Source organism: Manis javanica, chromosome 9 (assembly GCF_040802235.1).
Source record: "Manis javanica isolate MJ-LG chromosome 9, MJ_LKY, whole genome shotgun sequence".
NCBI classification, from domain to species: domain Eukaryota; kingdom Metazoa; phylum Chordata; class Mammalia; order Pholidota; family Manidae; genus Manis; species Manis javanica.
In genome coordinates, this window is record NC_133164.1 from 107240177 (window position 1) to 107264041 (window position 23865).

The 23865-nt window shown below is 34.1% G+C and overlaps 1 protein-coding gene across 6 annotated transcripts in view; it reads left to right on the forward strand.

Moving 5' to 3' along the window:
- The first annotated feature begins 1 nt into the window (after position 1).
- C9H18orf54 (chromosome 9 C18orf54 homolog) overlaps positions 2-23865 on the forward strand; it is a 28691-nt gene continuing 4827 nt past the window's right edge. The window contains exons 1-9 of one of the 6 annotated variants that reach the window (XM_017648657.3): positions 2-130; positions 870-962; positions 2627-2955; positions 3991-4776; positions 5106-5256; positions 7891-7993; positions 10885-11016; positions 12298-12368; positions 17673-21491. In XM_017648657.3, coding sequence (XP_017504146.3) covers positions 2673-2955; positions 3991-4776; positions 5106-5256; positions 7891-7993; positions 10885-11016; positions 12298-12368; positions 17673-17775 — 1629 coding nt within the window. In that variant the 5' untranslated portion in view covers positions 2-130; positions 870-962; positions 2627-2672 and the 3' untranslated portion in view covers positions 17776-21491. The other 5 variants (XM_017648656.3, XM_073213086.1, XM_037016460.2 and 2 more) reach the window with 5 other exon arrangements.

The following is a 23865-nucleotide window of genomic DNA, read 5'->3' on the forward strand; positions in this document are numbered from 1 at the left end:
TCGCCCCCCACCCTGCTCGCCCCCTGCGGCCGAGGGCTGCGCATGCGCACCGCAAGACGTCGCCATTTCGGGTCCGTTTGAAAGCCAGCGCGGGCGTCGCGCTCCGCTGGAACGGCGGAGCAAGCGGCGGGTCAGTGGATCCTGAGACGGGGCGGCGTGTAGGGCGGGGTTGCTCTGTCGGGTCTCCCGTCAGGTAACAAGCCCTTACTTTAGGCGGAGAACTGTGGGAGTGTGCGTTTTTCTTCCTTTTTGTGCCCCGGTGGATGAGTTCGGCCTGAGAAACGGTGTCATTTCGAGGGGCGCCCAGCTTTGACAGTCCGAGGGAAGGGCTGTAGGCAGAATGGCGGGGAGGAAAGGCGAAGCCGTTCCCGGAGGGAGCGCGCGTGTGGAGAGTCCCGGTGGGAAGAGGACAGCTTTAGGGGAGGGTCGCGGAGCGAGACGGGAGGACCCACGTGGGCCTCCCTGGGACTCGAGGCGTCCATTGAAGCGGGCGGGGTCTTGGGCTTTGGGGCCGTCGCCTCGGAAAAAACCCGTCCCCGGCGGAGCTCACGCCTGCTGCCTAGTATAACGGGTTTGGGGCGGAGGCGGCCAGCTGCAGCTCGGGTCTGCCTGCCGGGGCTGCCGGAATCCCGCAGGCAGCGTGTGTCCTAGACGAGGGCGGGGGTTTGACCCCAACGCCGGGCGCGGGAAGGATGCTCTGGTCCAGCGGCGCCGGCAGACTTCGCTTTTCAGGTTCATTAAGTCCTGTCTTTTTAGCTGTAGAATAAACAGACGTTCGGTTTCATAACATAAATAACAGAGCTGTTGTTCCTAAATTCTTTATTTCCTGTGAACTATTCTTAACACTGAACATTCTGTTCTTGAATCAGAGGTGGTGGAAATTCATTGACATTTGTTTTAACATTCTCTTCTTTGGAATGATGGATTTCCTTTTGGAAACGGAAGTGTTTACGGAAGAAATGGTAAGATATATGGGATTTGCTTCCAAATAATCCCGTGGGGAGAAGCGGGTGGATTAAAGTTTGGGTATGTTCATTGTTTTAAGCAGGATGTTGGGTGCATAGAGGTTTATCAAACTATTCTTTCTACTTTTGTATACCTTTGGGAACTTTCCACAATAAAAATTCACTTGTGGGTTTTCCATTTGCCTCCTGTAAATTGAAATAAATGTTACTACCCATTTACTGAGAACTATTAACTCAACAGTTTTCCCCTTTAGGGTTTTGTTTTGTTTTTAAGATTTTGTAAAACCATATCAGTAACCTGTACTGTGTTCGAGTAAGGGAGAAACCGTTTGGTCAAGCTTATTATCCAAGCAATATTTACTTGAGAAAATTTAAACTATTAAATGAGATGGGTAAAGAAAGGGCAGAGCCATTCTTTAGAGGTATGCTAATATCGCAAAGTAGCTGAATAACCGTTATCTTCTGTTCTGCTGCTTCGCCTGACTGCTGTCAGCTCTCCTGCAAAGGCAAGTGCATGCTCTAATGCTGAGAGGCAGGATGACGTTTTACTCTGACTTTTCTTCTTTAAGTGGAAAACTGGGAGTATAAAGTCAAATTTTACAGTTATTAAGGTTATGTAAAAGTTGTTACAAATTAAACATTCCCAAAATTATAGCCAAAATTTAAGCATATTAACTTTAATTCCAGCATGTGTTAAATCCGAGGTACTAATGTTTCATTTTTAGTACAGAAAATCCATTTTATGTTGATTTAATTTTTAAAGAATGTTATAGCATGTACTGAGGTAGTGCCTTCTCATTCTTTTATTTCTTAGATTTTCAAACATAGGACCTATTACTGCTCTGTTAAGGTAGACAGGATTTAATAATGGGAAATTAGTAAGGTGGATATATTAAGTCAATTTCGAAATTACATTAGTCACCTTAAAAAGAGAGGTGGGATGAATCTGTTTAACATAAGAATTGAAAAATAGTGGGGTTAGTACCAAAAAGGCAGGTCAGAAAATGATTATTAACAATTTTTGGAAAATAGTGTTTGCTACCTTTTTTTATGGTAAACTTATAGTTTATTTCTTTATAGATAAATATTGTAAATTATTTGTGCTCTCATCTTTTTAGGGGGAAGGGGTTGGCTAAACTTACATATTGCTATTTACAACACTGAGCATGAATATTCTCCATTGTTCCTTGTTTCTAATACTTTATATTTGATGTCTTTTAAAGTTTTAACTAGCACCTGTTTGCAGTGTATGGTGGTAGGTGTACAAATTTAAAAATATTCCGTATAGGGGAATGTTAGGTATTGTGATGTCATAGAATATATAACCCTAAGAAAAGACTATACGTAAGTAGTTCTTAGGACTTAAATAAAAAGTGAGTACTCTTCCTTTGGTATTTTCTGTGAATATTCTCAGATAATTTTTGTATATATAATTCAAAGGCACATAGTAGGTGCTTAGTAAATGGTTTCTAATCCATGAAGGAATTCACAACAATTAAAATAATAGAAAATCTATAATGTGTATTTCATAAAAAGGATTTATAGATAATGAATTTTATTCTTTAAAGGAGATAATAAAAATTTATGTATTTAGTCATTTCTCTGCATGTGGCTATTATTCCTTTTAATTGGGACTTTAATTTTTTGTTTTTGTATTACAGTTGTTTTTAAGAGAAATCAATAGAAATAACCCATTTTGAGGAAGCCATGGCAAAATCAAATTCAAAACACGGAGTTTGTTCTCGGGAGTCTTCGGTGTCTTCTCTGTTAGCAAGCTGCAGCCTAAGTGGTAGTAATTCCTCTAACTCTGATGGCTCTTACCAATATAAGGATAAACTGTACAGTTCTGCATCTCAGGCTCTACAGGCCTACATTGATGATTTTGATCTAAGTCAAATGTATCCTGATGCAAGCATGGGAAAGATTAACATTGATAATTGTTCTGCTGATACACCAGAATTCTCCAACTCTATTTATAAACCAAACAATGGTATGCTTTTGTTCTTTGTGTCCACTGATTTAAAGCATTTGAGAGATGTGTTGTAGCTTGGAAAACAAGTATTTCTTTTTTGGTCTTTTGGGGGTAAAAAACTACTTTTTTTTAATATTAAGATCTGAATTTAAAAAATGATTCTGTAAATCTCTAGTTCTCAGGACTTTTCAGTTAAGAACCTCTTTTAACCTTGGAGGGATGATGATGAATGTAATTAATGATAGCAGGTGGCTGATACTTAAGCCATTTTATTGTAACATAATGGAAAGGACACTGACTTTGTGGTTCTAGCTTTCATTAACTAGCTTCATGACTTTAAACAAATCTCAGCCTTTCTGAGTTTATATTTGATCAGTCCCAAGTGCGATAGGACCATCCCGCTAGCCTTCCTGATCTGTATTCTGTGGGACAATAATATTCGTAAAATGTTAAGTTTTTTCTTGATAAGGTTTCCATGAAGACAAGTTTGGAAAAAGTATCTGTTGATTACCCAGTTAACACTGTATTGAGCATTTATGGAATAGCCCTAGTATGGGGGAAGTTTGCATTGAACTCTTAGAATGATGTGGGCAATATATTCCAGAAAAGGAAATTAGAACATTTTCGCTCTGTGTGTTAATGCTTTGTAAGGTTAGTAGGCAAGAAAGCAAATTATTTTTCCACATAGTTTAATAGCATATTTTTTTTCCTTTGTTGTATCCAGTATTGAGTGACCAGTATGTGTTAATATGAATGTATTAGGGTATTGGGTATATCTAGATGAAAAATATTGAAATGGTAAATCAAGGAACATGGGGAAACTCAGGAGATTTGAGAAAAAGTATAGAAGTTGGTTAAAACAAATTGAAGTGTTGTGAGAAAAAAGCACATCCTATTTAATCAACCCATCCCTTTTGTTCTTTCAATCAGAGCTTTAAAAAGATAAAGGGAAAGTGGCAAAAATGATTCTTAATTCTCATTTACTGTTGAATATTATGAAGTATTTTCATATGTGATATAAAAAAGAAACAGAACTATGCTTTTGTTTTTCAGCTTTTGAAAATCCTGGTCACAAAAAACACTACTTGTTCTATAGAAAACAGACTATTAATGACATAGACTCCATTAGTCTAACAACTGATGATTTATTAAAACTTCCAGCAGATGGATCATTTTCTTTCAGTTGTGTTGGACCAGGTCACAGATTTAGCAAGAAAAATAAGAAATGCATTGGAAGACTGAGTTCATCGGACACTGAAAAGGATCAAAATTTTCAACGACCCTTCACTGTCATGGTCAAGGATAACATAGTTACTCCTGCTGTACATACAAGTAAAAATGGAAAACAGTGTGGTAGACTAAAAAACCCAAAGCTTGTGAATAAGACTAATAATAAATGTGTTTCTAAGCCATCTTTATCTTTTCCCAAGAAATCATCTTTCAAGGACAGTTCAGAACACAGTCTTGAACAGAATTACCCAAGATGGCTCACTAGCCAGAAGTCCGATCTTAATGTTTCAGGGATAACTAGTATACCTGATTTCAAATACCCAGTTTGGCTGCACAATCAAGACTTGCTACCTGATACAAATAGTCAAAGGATTTACAAAATATTTGAAGAAGATCAGTGTTCCCCTAGACATAGTTACCAGGCACAAAGAACTTCTCAACTTATGAATAAACTTGACTGTTTTGAATATTCTTTCGAACCCTCACGCATGTCAAAATCCTTGAGTGATGATAAAGGAGTAGTTAATGAATATAAATGTGATTCTGAACATAGCCAGAGTCAGTGTAAGAATCTGCTTCTCCCAGGACAGTCCAAAAAGCCATTCAGTGGTAATTGTTTTTGTTTTGTTTTTAAGAATCAAAGTGCTGTAAATTTGATCTTATGCTTAGATTTTTTAAGAGTTTTTATGTTTTATTCTTGATGTAAAGATCAGGTGATGTATCTTTTTGTACTCTTATGGTTTTCATTTATGTAGCATTTTAAAACTAGAAAATGTCCTTTCTACCCTTTTTTCCTTTGTTTGAAATGTCACATTTTAACATAATTTGCTGTTTTAGATACTGTTATAGTCCAAATGATCTGAATTCTTGTTTCCTTTGTGAGATATTACTGAACTTTAATTTTTTTCTTAAAGAATTAATGTAATTTTTTAAATTAGGTGACAAAATTGAATTGCTTATTCTGAAGGCCAAAAGAAATCTAGAGCAATGTACTGAAGAACTACCGAAGTCTATGAAAAAGGATGACAGTCCTTGTTCATTAGATAAACTTGAAGCAGAAAGATCATGGGAAAATATTCCTGTTACTTTGTAAGTTACAATGGAAAAACTAGTTTTCCAAATGAAAAATGTCATGTTAATAACTGATTTATTTTTAAAAAATAACTTAATGATAGTTAGCAATGGTAATAAAAAGGCAATTCAATGGAACATAGCTTTCATTGTGGCTTGCTTTAAATTGCATTTTTCATTTGTTACCACAAGATGGTGTAATGTTTCATAATCTTAAATACATTTATATAACTTTTTACTTTCTTACATGTTTCTTTTGTTGCACTATAAAATATTGATAAGTGTTTAATATGAGGAATTAGAACCAAAAAAGTTATTTTGCAGATAGAGGAGTGCTATGAAATTCTTAACTTTCTTTTTTATTTATTTTTTTCCCCTCTATATTCTCTCCATGTAGTAAAGTAAACCATTTCTTTTCATTTACATATTACCTTTTCTTTTAGTTGTTATTTTCCTTAAATGATGTGTACTTTCTTGTATGGTCTACTTTATGCATTTTTTTGTGGCTTCTAAGTTAGTTTCATATCTGTGCTTAACCTTTCTGTGACATAGTTTCTCAGAATAAAAAGTGTTTACCTAGATACCTGTGAATGTGAGGGTGGAGTAAGAATTGGGAGTTCATATAGGAAAGCTTTTTTTCTTAGTGCTATTACATCTGGGACTCATCAGAAAGGCATTCTTGGTAACTCTATATCCTGTCTTAGACTCTGATGATTATCTTCAGTTGTCTAAACTTTCATTCTTTTGTAGATGGAGTCTGTTAATTCCTCTATCTTTTTTTTTTTATTGCTTTTCATTTGAAAGACATAGTTTTTGAATGTGAATAATGACTATAATTTTGGTTTGGAATTCTGGCTCTGTTATTTCCTTACTGAGACTTCATACATGTTGCTTCTATTTTGTGCAAGACATTGTATAAGTTCTTCTATTTTGTGGTTGTTGTAAGGATTCAATTGATTAGAAAATAAATGTTAGGTATTCAGGTCAGTTTCTGACTTAGGATGAGCCCTCTTGTAGTTGTAGTGGTGATGATTATCCAGAGTATTTGTTTTCTTCATTTAACTTAACTTCTCAATTGTTGATTCAATAGTATCTTCTTTTTTTTAAAACTTGCATTAATAATTAGCTCACTTAATTTCTCTTATCTTTCCTATTTCCTAATTTTTTATATTCTTATCAGTTGGTCTTTGCATTTGTAAAGTACTGTTGCTGCAATACTTTGCTTTCAGTTGGAACCAAAATGTTTGAGTAAGTAATATCAGAGATATTTAAATTAAGAGTAAAATATTTGAATACATTTAATGCATTTTGTAATTAGATAACTTCTAACCTGTCTAATTTTTTTATTATCATTAATGGTTTGGCCTAGTGCCTTGCATACAATAGTTGATTTTTGGAAGATTGAATTCATATTGTGATGGGTATGTTTGTACATAAAGTTAATGATGGATTGTGAGAAGAAGAAATAGACCTAATCTCAGTGTAACATTAACAAACTATCAGTCTGTCCTCAAAACCAAAATTGACTAGGAAGTACTTAAGGTGTAATGAATAAAAGATAGAGCATAACCACAACCAAATAATTGCTTTGTTTGAAAATTTCCAACAAGTTGGAAAAAATTAAAAAGCTAAACAAAGAAAGGTAGAACAACAGTATAATGAATCCCTCTGCACCCAGGACCCCTCTTCCATAATGGGGTAAATGTTTGTTGATGAAAGAAGGTAGATGTACAAATCCTTTTGGTAGAGTGGGAGAAAAGACTACTTGGGAGTGAGAGAAAGCTCACAGTAAATTACAAATCAAATGAGTCAGTAATGAAGTGCTGTTAATTATTGAGAAAAAAATGTGCATTTGACATTTAAATGTTACAAAAAGATTCTTAGGTATCAGTATTTGAGTCAGAAAGACATTGATATATAAATAAGAGAATGAATGGGTTTATTCTCTGTGACTAATAGAATTGGGAAAATTCTTTTGCTAGGGATTTTCCTCTACTACCCCTTGAACATCAAGAAGGAAACATACCATCTATTAAATGTTCTGGGTACATAGAGTTAATTTTTGCAATTTCTGTGTGATAAATGGGACTACAGATACAGAAATTGAAATTCAGATAATTTACTTAAGGTCATATAGTAAGTAGGATTAGGATTTAAACACAGAATTTTTATTTTCAAAATTGATCCTTTTCCCACTATAATCTGTCTTCTATGTTAATACCAGTTCTGGAGGGGAAGTCTGTCCTATTGCTTTGATGTGGAAAAGCATGTAAATGCCATCCCAGTGGAAACTCTTATGGGGGTTTTGTGTATTACCATTAGGTAACTAATGTTAATTAGAGAAATGTACTGCTTATTTCAAACAAAGAGCTTTTGGAGCATTGTCTATAATTGAAAGCTTATTTGTTTATTTTTCAGTTTCTTTATAGTTTTCCCTTAGAGCTTTAAAGGAGAAGCAAGGAGACGGGAGGGGGTTAGATTCTGACATCAGTTTAGGAGAAGATGAGGGACCAAGCACCATCAATATGAATCGTATCTTTAATGTTTATTTCTTGGTGACAGTTTGCATTTAAATGCTAACCATTCAATTATATACTAATTTTTATGAATTGGGAACTTAATTGCTATCTTGTATCCTTAAATCCTATTTAGCAAATCTCCTGTTCCTGTTAACTCTGATGATAGTCCTCAGCAAATTTCAAAGGCAAAGTGTGCTAAAGGGTTCCTTGAAGACTTTTTACATAATGATAGTCAGGTGGGTAAAGTTAAATCTTTTTAACTTATTAGAAGAATATTTGTGACTAGTATATAGATATTAATTTCTGAGTTAGATGTTATACAACAGAAAGTGACCAAGACCCCCTCTTCTCCAACACATGTCATAAAACCAACACTCCTAGAATTACTAATTATTGTAGTATTCCAAAGTAGAGGGACCTGGGATTGAACTCTACAGAAACCTAAGTTGTCATTACAGTCTTTTCTGGAAAACATGTAAAACAGACTATTACAAAGTGAATTGTATTTTCCCATAGAGTGGTTGATTATGGAGAGTTGTATTTCTGTTGAGACTATATCAACTCAATGATAATATATCATGAACCCTCTGATAGGATGCACAGTCCATTTCTAGAACTTTTTCATCTCCCCCAACTGAAATGCTGTACCCGTTAAAAGTAACTCGCCATCCCCCTTTCTGTTTAGCCTCTCACTATCACCATTCTACTTTTTGTCTCTAAGAATTTGACTACTCTAGGAATCTTACATTTCTTAGTCTGCTCAAGCTGCCAACACCAGATACCATAGACTGGTGGCTTAAACAACAGAACTTGTTTTTCATAGTTCTGGTTTCTGGGGAATCTAAGATCAAGGTGCTGGTTGGTGATGTTCCTGGTGAAGACTCTTCCTGGCTTGTAGACAGCCACTTTCTTGTGCTCTCACATGGCTGTTCCTTGAACTCTTAACATGTCTCTTCTTGTAAGGATGATAACCATGTATCAGGGCCCCCCTTATGACCTCATTTAATTTAAATTTTCTCTTTATAGCTGTATCTCCAAATACACCTGCATTTGAGGGTAGAGATTCAACATGAAATTTTGGGGGGACATGATTCAATCCATCATAAAAGAAGAATCATGCAATATTTGTCCTTTTGTGAACTGGCTTATTCTGTTAGCATGTCAACAAGGTTTATATATGTTGTATCATGTGTCAAAATTTCCTTTCTTAGATTGAACAATATTCCATTGTATGTACGTACCAAGTATTGTGTATCCATTCATCCATTGATGGATACTTGGGTTGCTTCCACCTTTTGGCTATTGTGGATAATGCTGCTATGAACATGGGTGTACAAATATCTTTTTGAATTTCTGCTTTAACTTCTTTTGGGTATGTAACCAGAAGGGGAAATATATGATCTTGTAGTAATTTTATGCTTAATCTTGAGGAATTGTGTTCCATCTTTTGAGGAATACCATTTTCCACAGCAGCTGCACCATTTTACATCCCACACCCTGTTTCTTACACCTTGCTAATATAACTGTGCAGAATGTCTTTAAAATCTTTTTAGCCATTATGCTTAACTTTCAATTTCTTCACCAGTGAGTACTCACTTCCAGTATCCTACCCATGCTAGTCAGCAGCTTTCCCTAGACTTGAGGATTAAATGCTGAAATATGTTAAATTTCATGTATCTTAGGAGGCCTATTTGCCACTAGTTAGCAGAACATGGCAACTCATTGAAAAGTGTAAATGTAATACATCTGTAAGACTTTTAAAAAGTTCAAAAATATCCCCTGCAGGAACCCTCCCACACCGTTGGTGGGAATGTAAATTAGTTCAACCATGTGGGAAGCAATATGGAAGTTCCTCAAAAAAACTAAAAATAGAAATACCATTTGACCTGGGAATTCTACTCCTAGGAATTTACCCAAAGAATATTATTTCCCAGATTCAAAAAAACATATGCACCCTTATGTTTATTACAGCACTATGTACAATAGCCAAGACATGGAAGCAACGTAAGTGTGCATCAGTATATGAAAGAATAAAGAAGAGGTGGTACATATACACAAGGAATACTATTCAGCCATAAGAAAGAAACAAATCCTACCATTTGCAACAACATGGATGGAGCTGGAGGATATGCTCAGTGAAATAAGCCAGGCGGAGAAAGACAAGTACCAAATGATTTCCCTCATTTGTGGAGTATAACAATGAAGTAAAACTGGAGGAACAAAACAGCAACAGACTCACAGACTCCAAGAAGGGACTAGTGGTTACCAAAGGGGAGGGGTGGAGGAGGGTGGGTGGGGAGGGAGGGAGAAGGGCATTGAAGGTTGGCACACATGGTGCGGAGAGGATCATGGGGAAGACAGCACAAAGAAGGCAAATAGTGACTCTGGCATCTTACTACACTGATGGGCAGTGACTGCAGTGGGGTATGCAGGGACACAATAATATAGGTGAATGTAGTAACCACATTGTTTTTTCATGTGAAACCTCCATAAGAGTGTATATCAATAATACCTTAATAAAAAAAAATATCCCCTGCAGATTCTCTTAAAAGTATTCTGACCACCTTATGTGGCTAAGTGCTGTGCCTTTTTTGGATACAGGTAAGATCAGTGATAACAGAGGTATGAGTGTTTTTTTAGGTAGCAAGGAATGTGTGGCTCATGAGGTGAAAAACCAGCATTTTCTTGTATGAAAGCTTACTTAGAAGTGGACAGAGAATAGTATATTTGAAATTTGAATCCTTGCTCAGTTGTTAATCAGCTTCGTTTACACACTTGCAAAGACCATGTTGGCTTACCCGATCCCTAAGAGCCTTTCAGTTTTAAAAATCTATGCTTTTTAATGTATGAAATGAATGCATTGCTGGTGTAAACATGTACTATTCATTTTAAAAGAGTAGGGACTAGAAACGATATGCCAAACTGTTAATTATGATTTTTCTCTAATGTCAGCTGGGGACTGGGTAAGGGAAGGTGATGAGTTACAATTTTGACATTTTAAAGACACTTTATTGACATGTATTGTTTGGACTTTCTTTTTCATTAATTTTTTACTGGGGGGAAAGTAATACAAAATTTTTTATACCCTGAATTTGAAAGGTTAATCACGCATCTTTTTTAACCTTAGAGCTGTACCCTTTCTGGAGGGAAACATCATGGTCCTGTTGAAGCCCTGAAACAAATGTTATTTAACCTTCAAGCAGTGCAAGAAAGTTTTAATCAGAATAAAACCACAGAGCCAAAAGAAGAAATTACACAAGTGAGCACAAACTTGATTTATGAATTGAGTTCTGTGAATATGACTTGAGATGTGCAAAGATCTGGGATTTCTTTCTAGATATTTTTAGTTTGACCTCTAATTCTATGTTAATAATTATGCCACATAACACATGTTGAGTTGTACTATTATTTTTTTTTTCAAAAGTAACTTTTTTAAATATAATACTACTAGATTTCTGTAGTTGTGTACCCCTGAGTAGATTGTTCTATTTAGTTTATGGTTATAAATACAGCATCTTACTTAGATATGATGATATTACCATTGTAGAATGAAAGGATTTATAAGAGTTGTTTTTTAATTCCTACAAAATTATTCTGTGTAGTCCAACTTCTTGTGTTTATATTTGGGGAGGCCTATAAAACCTTTTCACCATTAGACTTCTCCATATACCTTTGTCATCTGAAATCTAATTGTGTTACTATGTGTTTATTGACTTCTGACTACTATGTAAAATTTTATTTTAAAAATACTGTATTTTTATGTATTTCCTAGAATTTGGAAATCTGTCTTCTTTGGGCAGCTATTCTGTAGAGGTTGAATGTTCTTCATAGTAGTATGGTGTTTACGAACATAGAGTTTATATTCTTCCACCTCTGATTATAAATTCTAATTCTACTTTTCAGCAAGTGGAATATTTGTATAAATCACTTAATCTCTTTAGATTCAGTTTCCTTTTCTGTAAAATAAGGTTGTTGAGAAGAAAAATTAGACAAACAATATCAAGTACTTATTACAGTGCTTGACACCTGATAAAAAATACCTGGTAGATACTTAATAAATATTTTTATTATCAGTTTTGTTATTGTTATTCAGTAGAGCTTTATGAAATGCAGTTTTTATTACAGATGAGTGGATCAGCTCTTGGGAACTGTCACAGCCTGCTCATTTGAGTTGTATTTTTCTCTTTACATTCTAATAATAATAACATTAACATATGGAGTGTAATCCATCCTACTTTCCTCCTTTTAAATATCATAGAGATATAACCTTGTTCAGTAAAGTCAAAATGTCAAGACAAGATTTGATTTTTATTGGACATGCATGTAGATGCTTACTTCAGGACAATTGAAAGGTGATCTAACTAGTAGTTGTGTTTTTAAAATAAAGAAAAAATAAACAATGATTGGAAATTATTTGCTAGAATGATTTCATTGGAAATGCAGACAGTATTTTTTAACGTTCTTAGTAATCACAAATAGCATTTAAGTTTATACTTATGTAATTTCAATATTTTGTTATATTTTGTGTTTTTAATAATAGGTTGCAGAGGACAATTTCTCTAAGTTACAATTGAAGGAAAGTATGGTTCCTATTACTAGGTCACTTCAAAAGTAAGTATTCATTACTAATTTCTAAGTATGTTATGGATACAAATTCGTTAACCATCTTTTGATTGACATCAGAATGTTATAGGATGGAATTAACCAATTCTAAGAGTAGATGTACTCGGTATATCTTAACATCTTAAATACAGGCTTCTTGGAGCATATTATATAATCCCTACATTTTTATCTTAAGTCTGTGCTATTCCTATTTAAAATGTTCTAAGAACTTAGTGAGATAACCTTAGACACCTAAAATATAATGAATATGAATGGCCTAGAGAGTCTCTTCATTTCTGAGTAATAGCAACAATTTGAGATAATATTGGTATGGATATTCTGGAAGAACAGCTTGTTCATGGAAGGTGTCTTCATATATTCCCTTTAGGATAAACATAATCACAAATGCATCATAATTTGACATATCTACACAGAAATCTAAAATGTATATAATGTCCTGGGTATAAAGATAGATAAGCATCCTTAGGGCTTAAGATCTATCTGCTTATCTTAAACAAAACAGTGGGGAAGAATACAAGTATGACCTATTACGGTCAGAATATTGGCAGAAAGGAAGGGTGTTTATTTATGGGTTTATTTGTGTGAATATGCAATGCCCTCAGAAGAGGGAATACTGAGCTTAGGATATGCTGATTAAAATTTTTTACTTTGGTAACACCCTTTCACTTGGCTGTAAGTGGAACTAAACAAATACTGTCTATCTTTTGTCCTTCCAGAATTGGCTTAGGATTCTGTTATTTAAGAAAGTGATGGAAAAGTGAAACACTAGGCATGTCAACTTAGGACTCTGTCATTACATATATTATATACATACACATATACATATATGTGTATATTTATGAATTTTTTTTTGTTTTCATAGTTTACAAAACATATATATATATATATGATTTTTTTCCTCTGCTTAATTTATAATCTTGTGGGTGGAAGTATGCCTCTTTCTTTATAGCTGGCCATAGTACTTGGGTATAGTGTTTCATACCCAAAAAGATTCAGTGAATAATGATAGTAACTAATATTTATTGAACATTTACCAAGTGTCAGTGTTCTTAGTGCTTTTGAATGTAATGTATGTGATCTTCATAACCCTATGAGTCAAGTACTATTATTATCTTTATAGTATAGATTAAGTAATAAAGATCAAGTAGTTAAGTAATTTTCCCAAGGTTACAAAGGTAGTAAGAGAGAACGCAGGGATTCAAATCAGACAGCCTGTGTTTCTAACACTTATCTCATTAATGATAGTGATACATTATCCATTTACACGAGGTTCAGGGCCTCAGCTGATTATCTAGGTTAAGACCTTTTTCTGCTTTTAAAGTAGATGGCCTCAAGCTTCCCATGGCTCTTAAAAGCATTAGTATTGAACTTGTCACAGACTTAAATGTGTTTTTTTGAGTTAAGGCACATACCCTGGAAGGTGTTTTTCTTGGTGAAAATGAACACTAGGCCATAGGTAATTAAATGACTACAAAAATTGAAGTTGATCATAGGTGCTTTTACCATTTGCTAGATTTAAAAAAAAGTAATAGTAGCTTTTTTCTAGCTTAGGCAATTAGTGATCTTGCCTACAGATAGAATGCCATTTTCAGAGAGTAAGGTCCATGTTTTGTTAGATTTGGCTTTTACTTTACATGTCAAAGGTATCATCAGTAAGGCATCTGTACTGTTATGAGGCAAGTTGAGACTTACAGAAACATGTTACTATATTTTTTCATTATTTTCAGTCTGTAGATTGACTGTTCTAAAGACTATTTAAACTTAATTCAACCTCAGTGTTCCTTTTTCTAGACTGCAAAATGTTCTGGTTAGATTTATGGTCATCTTTTCATATTTAAAATAAATAAACTTGGCTTCTTCACAAGTTGCAAATTGTGCCTTGGGTGCTTTAGTGACCGTTCCTAGGGTAAAAGTCCTGTTATGTTGTCCCTGTTTCTCAAATAACAGTTCTTATTTTTAACGGTTTGGATTGCTTACCAGTTTTAAAATATCCTTCATTAGTATAAAGAGACTCCAAGGTCTTAATATGCATTCACTTTACTCCCTTGGACATTCAGTTTTCTGAGGTTCTCCCATTAGAGATAACTGTTCTGTAGGATTACACAGTGGACCTTAAGTATAACTGACTGATAATAGCTTAAAATGTTATTTTTTCCAGAGGGATTTTTGCTTTTAGGGAACAAAATTGTAATTATCTTGTATTCCTTTCACGCTTAGCTTTGTCTTGTATGTTTACATATTAGAACTCAATAAAAACTGAGACCTCCATAAGAAATTTGTCATCTTTAAGCAAATGAAAAGACTGTAGTTTTTGAGCAAGTGCCTTTTCTAGAATCTTTTATGCCATGTCAGCCACCAGCTATTCTGCCTAGGCTAGCTGTGAAGAACGAGCAGTAGTAAACTGCTATATACCAGAAAGGTAAGCGACAGTAGATAATTACAAAATCATCAGTCATCCAAAAATAATTTTAATTTAACTCTTGGATATGTTTTATATATAATTTGGAAATGGATGTGTAAGCTTTTGTAATTCTGAGTACTTAAGGCTATGCTTTGAAGACCAAACTTAATGGTAGCTAGAAAACTGTCCTCTGTTTCTCAGGCACTTTTCCTCCTCAGTTTTCTGGTTTTCATTCTATACTAGAGAAACAGAATGACCTCTCAACTTGGAAAACATGATCCTAAAGCAGAGATTTTTATTTATTCTAAAATACTCATACTTCACTTGGATCTAGTGGTAGGAAGTTGTTCTGAAAAGACTTTCACTCAGTTCTTGCTGTTTACTAGCTGAATATAGGACAGTAAACATAAAATTTAGGAGAACAGTCAGTATAGTAGTATAAATAAGAAACCAAAGGCAAGATAACAACGAGTAAATTAAAATGTAGCTAAATTGCCTCATATAATCAGTCTGTTATTTTCTATGGGTCATTTGTATTTAATGTTCATCAAAGATACATTGTTATGATAAAAAATGAGTTTCTTTTATTTCACTTTTTAAGGTGAGTAACTACTCAGTGTTGTAACATAACCCTTAATGTTTTCCCAATTAGCCTGCTTTTTAACTTTTTTAGAGAAGAAAATAAAGAATAATTTCCTTCCACAATTTTATCATTCAGTTCCCCTGCAAATAACTGAAATAGAAATCACTTATGATAGCCTCTTCTTTAAGTAGATTGATTGTTTCATTCTCAGCAGGGCAGGTGGAGGTTGAGTGGAAGAACTAGCTGAAGTAGCAGGATTTCGGATTTCTCCTTAGATTTTTTATTCCTTCCCATCATACCATATCTCTCTTTTTTTCCTCCCCTTCTCTCCTTTCTCCCTGACATTGTTTCTTCAAGGCATAAAATAAACTATATAGTTTTAGAAAGGAAACCAGTTATATTAAATTATAGTTTTAAAATATTAAATTTCTAATTAGTAGTATGTGCTTCTTTATTAATGCATTCACAATAAAACAATACACTTAAAATACAGGTAAGTTAAAATTCATTTTGTAAAAAACATGGATTAGTGTAAAAGTTTTATATAGCTTGAATAAAAGCATTAAATAAACCATGGAATGGTTTTTAACTTACCTTTCACATGTTGATCAGCAAACAGAGAAATGGAATATTGGGAAGCATTGGTATCTGGGTCACCAGTGAGACTTCACTATTTAGTGGATGAACAACTAGGCTTAAAGTTATCTATGTTCTAGCAGTGGGTTTAATAACTATTATAATTTTGGAACTATTCTATAACTATTGTAAATTTGAAGTAGTGATGAGGAAAAGTTATTTTGAGATACCTGCAATGACGATAATGTGATAAGAAAGTATCTCTCATTTCTGTGGCACATGAGGTCACAGATTTTGGTCTGTTGGCTTATATTCATAATGGAAGGAAATGCTAATTTACAGGCAGCATTTAGTGAAAATAAAGATGGGGATTTTTTTCCCATCTAATTTCATAGACTCTCTAAATCCAAGGGATCTGTGGCCCTCCGAGTTGTATACAATAAGACACTAGTCACTTGCTTTTTTTCTTTCTCTTGAACACAGGTAGTTCAATTAACAATCCTGAAAAGAGTAAGAAGATAAGTCCCAAATTGCCTTCTTTCTCATAAATGTGTCTCTGGAAGAAAGTAATTCTTTAGCTAGAGAGATAGTACTATAGCATATAGAAATGATAGAGTCTATATAGTTAATTTTATCTCTGATTGCTTAGTAACTTTAGATGAATTGTCATTTAGTTAATGAAGATGAAAAGCTCACAAAGTAATTAAAATTGCCAAAAGGGTGGTAGAAACCAAGTTCTTATTTGAGTAAAAGTGTCTAAGAAGTAGAATACAGGGAAGTAGATACAATACAGTAATTAACACTACTAGTTTCCTTCATCCTCATCCTGGGTAAAGTGGAAGATGCGTTTTATTTAATCTACATTTATCAGGCCTGTTTTACGGACTGTAGAATGGGGTGTTGTAGTTGCCACCTTTCAGCTCATCTTAGAAATTACTAAAATGAGAGGTTACTGCACATCATAATTACATAATTTGTTTTTCTTGGTCTCTTATTAGAGAGATTGAATATGGTTGAGTAACTTTTTTTGAGTGGTCTTCAAGGATCTGAAGGATAGAGGGGAGGAAAAACTGGGAGAATATTCTTTAGAGGAAGGCTGGAAAAAAGAGGCCTTCTCTTCCTGCTTTGTTTGAGGGATGATTGAATTTTTTTCCATTGAGACCTCATCTACAATCTTTAAAGAAAAATCAGGTTGTTGGTATAATACCACATTATTAAATGTAATTGCCATTTGTTTCCTGCATGCTCAAGGCAAATGAGTTTTTCCTCAGAACTGTAACTGATCATTCAATGCTATTCTTTAAATTTTAGCTATCTTGAATATACATGTTAAAAATAAATTATTATTTTTTAAATGATATACTCAGAATACCAAAAGGAAAGGTATTTCACAGAGCTGTTGTAAAAATTACATGAAAAAGTTTACTAAGTGTGATACAAATTATATGTATTACTGTTTCTTAGTAGGCTACTTGACAGACTTAAAAAAACCTTGAATATCAAAAATATAATTTTTTAAAGTAAATGTTTATAGAATTTTAGGCAAATTATCTTAACCCTTATTCAGACCTCAAAGTTTTATGAAGGAAAAATTGTGTTTAATAACTAAAATTCTGTAAATTCATTTCACATACACTGAAGTTAAACAATGTAATCACGTTTTCTTGCTGTCTGCATTGTCTAGTCAGTTCTTAATACTGGTTTATAATGTGTTTTATACTTTTTAATAAAGGGCTTTGCACCATTTATCTCGCCTGAGAGACCTTGTTGATGATACCAGTGGGAAACAAGTCACCGAAAATGTGAAGAGGAAAATAAAATGGTCTAACCAATAAATAGTCACCACAGAACAAAAATATATATTTTTCTATTGCTTAAACTGACAAAGGAAATATAAGCCATACATTATCCTGTTATTGGTTTCAGTATAATATTTAAAAAACCAAACTTGAAAATATCCATAGGTTTTTGTGATCTATTCTCATTTTGTGCCAAAATACCAGAATGTGATCTGCAAGGATTCACACTATGTCCTACAGTCTGATTTTGGTCTTCAGGACAGCAACTGTCTAAAATTCAAAGAAGGGTGATTTCTGATCTGGAAGTTTACATGGACCTAACCTTCAGCATCCTCATGATTTTATCATCTGGCTCTGGATCATTAAGAAACTCTTCCTGGTTTCTACCCAAAATCTCTAAAGTTCAATAAACTTTTAATACAGTTAGCATCCATATTTAAGGAGCTTAAAGGAATATCAAAATTGTTATGGTATATCTTAGCCATATGGAAATGTTACTTTTACATTCCATAAATCAAATATTTAAGGTATGTTGTATTTACAAGTAACATTAGTTTTATAATGGGATGATACAGTGCTAACAGGAATGTTATTTTATATTGTGAAATCCAAGAGACTATCATTTAATGCTTTGATTTTGATTCTGTATAATATAATCTCGATAATACTTGACAGTTTACAGAACATTTTTGGGGGTGATATTTGAAAATTTAGTATTTTAGCATTAGATTATTTCCAAGATTTTAGTTTTGAGCTTAGGTCAAACTCTAGTAAAAACTATGAAATCAGTAAAATTTGATGAATTCTGATAACAGCTTGAAAAAAAAATATGGAAAATCAGCAACTTTGTATTTTAAAGCTGTTTCATAAGAGCTGAACTTTTTAAAAAGCAGTCTGTAGTCTTAAATATTTGTCTCTATCAAGTTCTAATAAACAGGAAACATCTTTACCAATAAAATTAAGAATTATGGCATAAAGCATGACTACTGAAGCATATTAAAAGTCTTGAAATTAAAGAATATCTGTGTATATATACAAATACTAGAAATACTATACCCAAGTGACAGCATCTTTGTTAAGTAGCTTTACTGTCAAATAGGAATTTCTAAGTACATTGGGTCAAATAATTTCCCCCAAATCTATGTAAGAACTTTGTTATAGAACTTACATGTTAGAAACTGTAAAGTGAACCCTTTTTTTTCCCTTGGCCAGTGAGTCAGAGTAACCATACTATTTTTTTTGCCCAGTTTGAGAGTCACTTGCCAATAAGTTTGTTTTATTTACTCTGTGGACATATTTCTGCCATTGGCACTCTGCTTTCTGAATATGGTCTTGTGCTTCACAGCAAATAGTATGCATGCAGCCAAACAAGGCATTAATTTGATGATTAAAGAATGGTTGGCTATTAGAAAAATGCTGATTTTAATTGGATGAACATAAGGTGGATCTGGGTTGATCATGTTCCAGGCTTAGTCGAATCCACTTCTGGAAAATTCTAAAGAAGGCAGAGAAGATAAAGACATCAGATAATAAACTTCTAATTGCATATTAGAGGTTGATAAGATAGAATAGTGTGCCTGCAAAAGCATCTCCCAGGGGTTTATGCTGTAATAATTCTGAATAGCACTGATTTGGGAAGTGCTTCCATTTGCAAGAATGTATCTCCAATACTGAGTAAGTTAAGATTGTCCTAAAATTTTATGTTGTAACTATTTTTAAGAAATTTAATTATACTTACCAAAATAGTATTTTTCCTTTTGTGTTAAAAATATGGAAGTTTTTTTTACCTAAGAAGGAAGTTAAATAAAAATGACTAATTCCAACCATTTTAAAAAGGAAATATATGAGAGTCACACTCAGAAAAATAGCTAAATGATAAATATTCAAGAAATTCTCTGGAGAATTGATTTAATTAATTACATGTTACATATTTCAGGCTTTTTAATTTTGAGATTTCCAGTTGGGAAAAGGGAGACAATAGTATTGAGACTGCTGACTTGAGAATTTAAAGCAGATAATGAGAACAATTAGATTTTTAAAATTACATTGTGAATATAAAATTTGATCACTTTTCCTCTTTTTAGATATATTGAAAAATGTTCAGTAGAAAAAATTGTGAAAATTTTAATAAAACATTTCAAAGTTTTAATTGAATATGAAAAAAATGTAAAAAATCTAAATCCAAAAATTATTTGAGATCAAAGGATAAAGGTATGATGAATATGTGAAGACAAAACTCAACTGTATTTTCTTATCAATAAGAACTCAGATTTTTCTGTGGCAATTAATTTCAGCTTCATAGGATTTCTAAGCAAATTGAGAAACTGTTTTCTTGGGTTTGTTTTGGTTATGTCTCTAGTTACTTTTGTTTTTTGTTGAAGTTCATAAATGTGGATTTTTTTGGGTATTATTTTATACTTAATATTTAAGATAATGTCTTGTTAAATTATACATAGCTATAAAATGTTTCCTGAAGATAAATCATGACAGTATTTCTTGTTTCCCCCTATGTTTTGAACACACAAAATCACTCATAATTTGAATTTAAATTTTTCCTGTCCTACCTTTCACTATGTCTAAAACCCTATTTGGAACTTGGAAAAAGTCAAGTGGCATGAAAAGAGATAAAAGAAAAGGCCAATAAAACTGGTAATTTCTGAACAACTGGTTTCTTCAAATATAAAAGACTTTGTATTGTTGTATTCTGTGTATCATTTGGATGTTTCATACTTGGTTATATGTTGTTTTGGATTGTAGTGCTCTATGTGTAATGATAAAATGTGAACATAATATATAACAGGTGATATTAGATATTTCCTATTATATTTGAAATTATTCCTTTCCTACTTCCCTGCTTCCTTTATTTCCTTTGTTATATTCATCTGTGGCTAACAGCCACAAATGTCTGTTTTGAACAAAAAATAATTTTAGCTTTTTACCCTCCTGGTTTATTCTACATTGTCTTTACTGTAGACCAGACCCATCTATGTGACAGCTTTCTCCCAATGCTACAATTTTTATACAAATTTATACAAAAAATACTACAACTTCTAGCCATCCTTCATTACCTTACCTGAGACTAGTCAATTTGCCTCCTGATGGCCTATTACAACCCGAAACGTTCCTCCCTTACACTGAAGACAGGCTGTCTGGTCTCTGCAAGACAGTTCCACACCCGCCGCCTTAACCATACTGATCTGTTTTAGCAAACTGAGTTAGCTAAATTGCTCTACTCAGATTCTCCCTAAAATCTACGTATATTCTCATCTTTGTGCGTTGTATTTTCCATACTTGAAACACAGAGTTTTCTTTCATTCTGGTTGTCTAAAGCTTACTCTGCCATGTCTTTAAAGCTTTTGTCTTTCCCTTTCCAAACTTTCTAACCTTCTTGCAAACTCTAGTAAGTTGGTTTTCCTTTTTCCTTCCCCCGTCACTCTTTAAGCTATTATATTTTTTGTTTATATTTAGCTACTATATTTTGGACAGTGCCTCTTTTTTCCCATTGTATTCCTAGGGGAGAAAATGTCTCAAAAAATGTTAGATGATTGATTTTTGTTTTATGTCCTTGATGATACTGCCTCTTATATTGTGTAAATAAAGAACATGTAAATTTATAGAGTGTTGATTGATAATTCTAAGAGTAGTTCCCTGTATAAGGTGAGCTCAAAATAGGAGAGACCACATCTTTTATTTATGCAATGTTCTATAAATCCTTTTTAAAATGAAGTAAATTAAACCTGTTTTGGAAGTCACTTTTTTGATGTTGCTGCTATTTATCAGATAAAATCAACATTTGTGTAAGTATTTTGGGTGACTTAATTGTAAGCTTTCTCACCCCTTGAACCCTCAAAACTTTAAGATTTTTGAGTTTTTCTATTGCATTTCATCAGGTACATAAACTATTTTACAGATCGAGAACTAAGTCTAGGAAAGCTTTCAGTGACGGTTTTTTATTGTGTTACTTCTTTGAGACTGGCTTGATGGGAAACTACCAGTCTGGGTCCAATCTAGAAACAGAAACCACACAGTGGCTTTAACAAGGGAGGTTTAATTTTAAAATGTTTTAACTATGCCAAAGAGATAAAGGAGAGCTCTGCGGTACTGCAGAGCTGAGGGAGAGTTCTCAAGGAAGGATGTTCTTGGAAGAGGGGGCCTAAGATTTGTGCTCAGGCCATGTTGAAGAAGGGGTGGCTGCAGCTCACTGGATGGCAGAGAAGTTTACTGGTTTGCCCTGACTGGGGTTGGTGGGCAGTCACTAGGCAAGCAGGAAGCCTCCCCGAGGTTCAGGGAAGCTGGAGCTGGTGACTGGGTGTCTGGGCATGCAGGGGGCATAAGGGGTCCCAATGTTGGCAGGATACCTGGAGCATGAGTTGGTTGTTGTGTTGGGAAGGTTGAAGGAAGGTGATCACCAGCCTGGGCCAGCCTGAGGTTGCCAGGAGAACCATGTATTCTGGGATTGTGGGCAGAGCACCACTGGATGTTTTCATACCCACCTGGTTTGCTGATGGTGCAGGTGGAAAGCAAAAGGACAGTCCCTTCAGGGTGAATTTGGAGTTGAGATACTCTAAATTGGTAACCAGCATAGAAACTGATTCAGGTTCTGGAAAGATTTTGTGGGAGGGAACATCATAAGGGTAAATACAAAATGCCTTATATTCATCTTTGCCTTGTCTGTGTTACATACTACATATCCTGTCGAAACCAAGAACTACCAAGTTTAAGATAGCAAAAATGTCAGGTTATGTGGAAGACAGGCATAATGAGAAACTTTGGGCCAATATTTTCAAAATCCACTGAATTTGATAACTTTGTAGAAGAGTTCTGAACTAGAGATCTGGAACTATTTTAAATATTCTGGAATAATATGAGGATCAAAATGTCTTACATAGGAGTAGAGTGCATCCTTCCATTACTTTTCATCAGGGTGGCCACACAGCTTTTATATGAATGTTTCTGGAAACAGAGTTTCCTGCAATTGAAATGTTTTGTTTCATAGTATATTTTTTGCTTCAATTAAGCCATGATGTTTTTTGTGTCTTCCACGTAATTGCTCTTAATTTTGCCTTTCAAGACAATCTCATACACACATTTCAGTCTTCCTAATATTGAAACCAACAAGAGTAAGGTGTAATGATCCTTCACTCTTTCAGGCTAAGTGTTGACTAGTTTTTAAGTAATTTCTTTGGACAAAGTTTTATGTTTCTTATTGTCTAACTTTGGATTTTGGCAAAGTTTTCAAAGCTTTGCTTAAATATCTACAATTTGCAAATGATTCAGAGCCCTATTTAACAGCAAAACTAGATATACACTTCTTAAAAAAATTGAGATGTACTTGATATTAGTTTCAGATGTACAGCCGAATGATTCAGTATTTTTATATATTTTGAAATCACAGTAAATCAACACCCATTACTGTTATTTTTTATCGCCACCTGTTGCTAATTTTTTTCTGTTTTGTTGAATTACAATTGGTAAAACTAAGACATTTAAATTGTATGTTGTGATGATTCAATATGCATATACATTGTGAAAAGATTCCCTCCGTCTAGTTAATACACCCATCACTTCATGTTTATTTTTATGTGTGTTTTTTCGCTTTTAAAGAATGTGGCACCAGATGTCCTAAATGCATAGAGTAGAATGAGACTCTACATTTTATTTTTTAATAATTTGATTCTCCACTCAGCGTTTATTTGGCTCCTGGAACTGTGCTAGATGTGTGTGGGGGTGGAGGCAGGAGAGGGGGGTGTAGGTAGGGGTGGGAGAGCTTATGGCAAGTAAGTCATGACTCTGTCATGAGGAACTTGGTGGACATACATAAATGGGTACTATTACTCTACAACCAGTAAGTGTTGTTTCAGAGGAATGAAGATGAAGCAACTGCTATAAAGGCACAGAAGATGGAACAGCTAAGTGGCCTGGGAAAAATCAGGAATGATTTCACTTGGGAGGGAGTTACTTGAGTTGATCCAGAAAAGCTAACAAGTTTGTCATCAAAGAAATTGGGTGGAAGAGTGTTTTTTCTTGGCAGAGGGTAATATGTGTGAAGAGTTCAGTGGTCTGAGGCAAATTGGCTTAGGGTGTTGTGTGTTGTAGTAGAAGAAACCTGCACTTTATCGTCAGGCA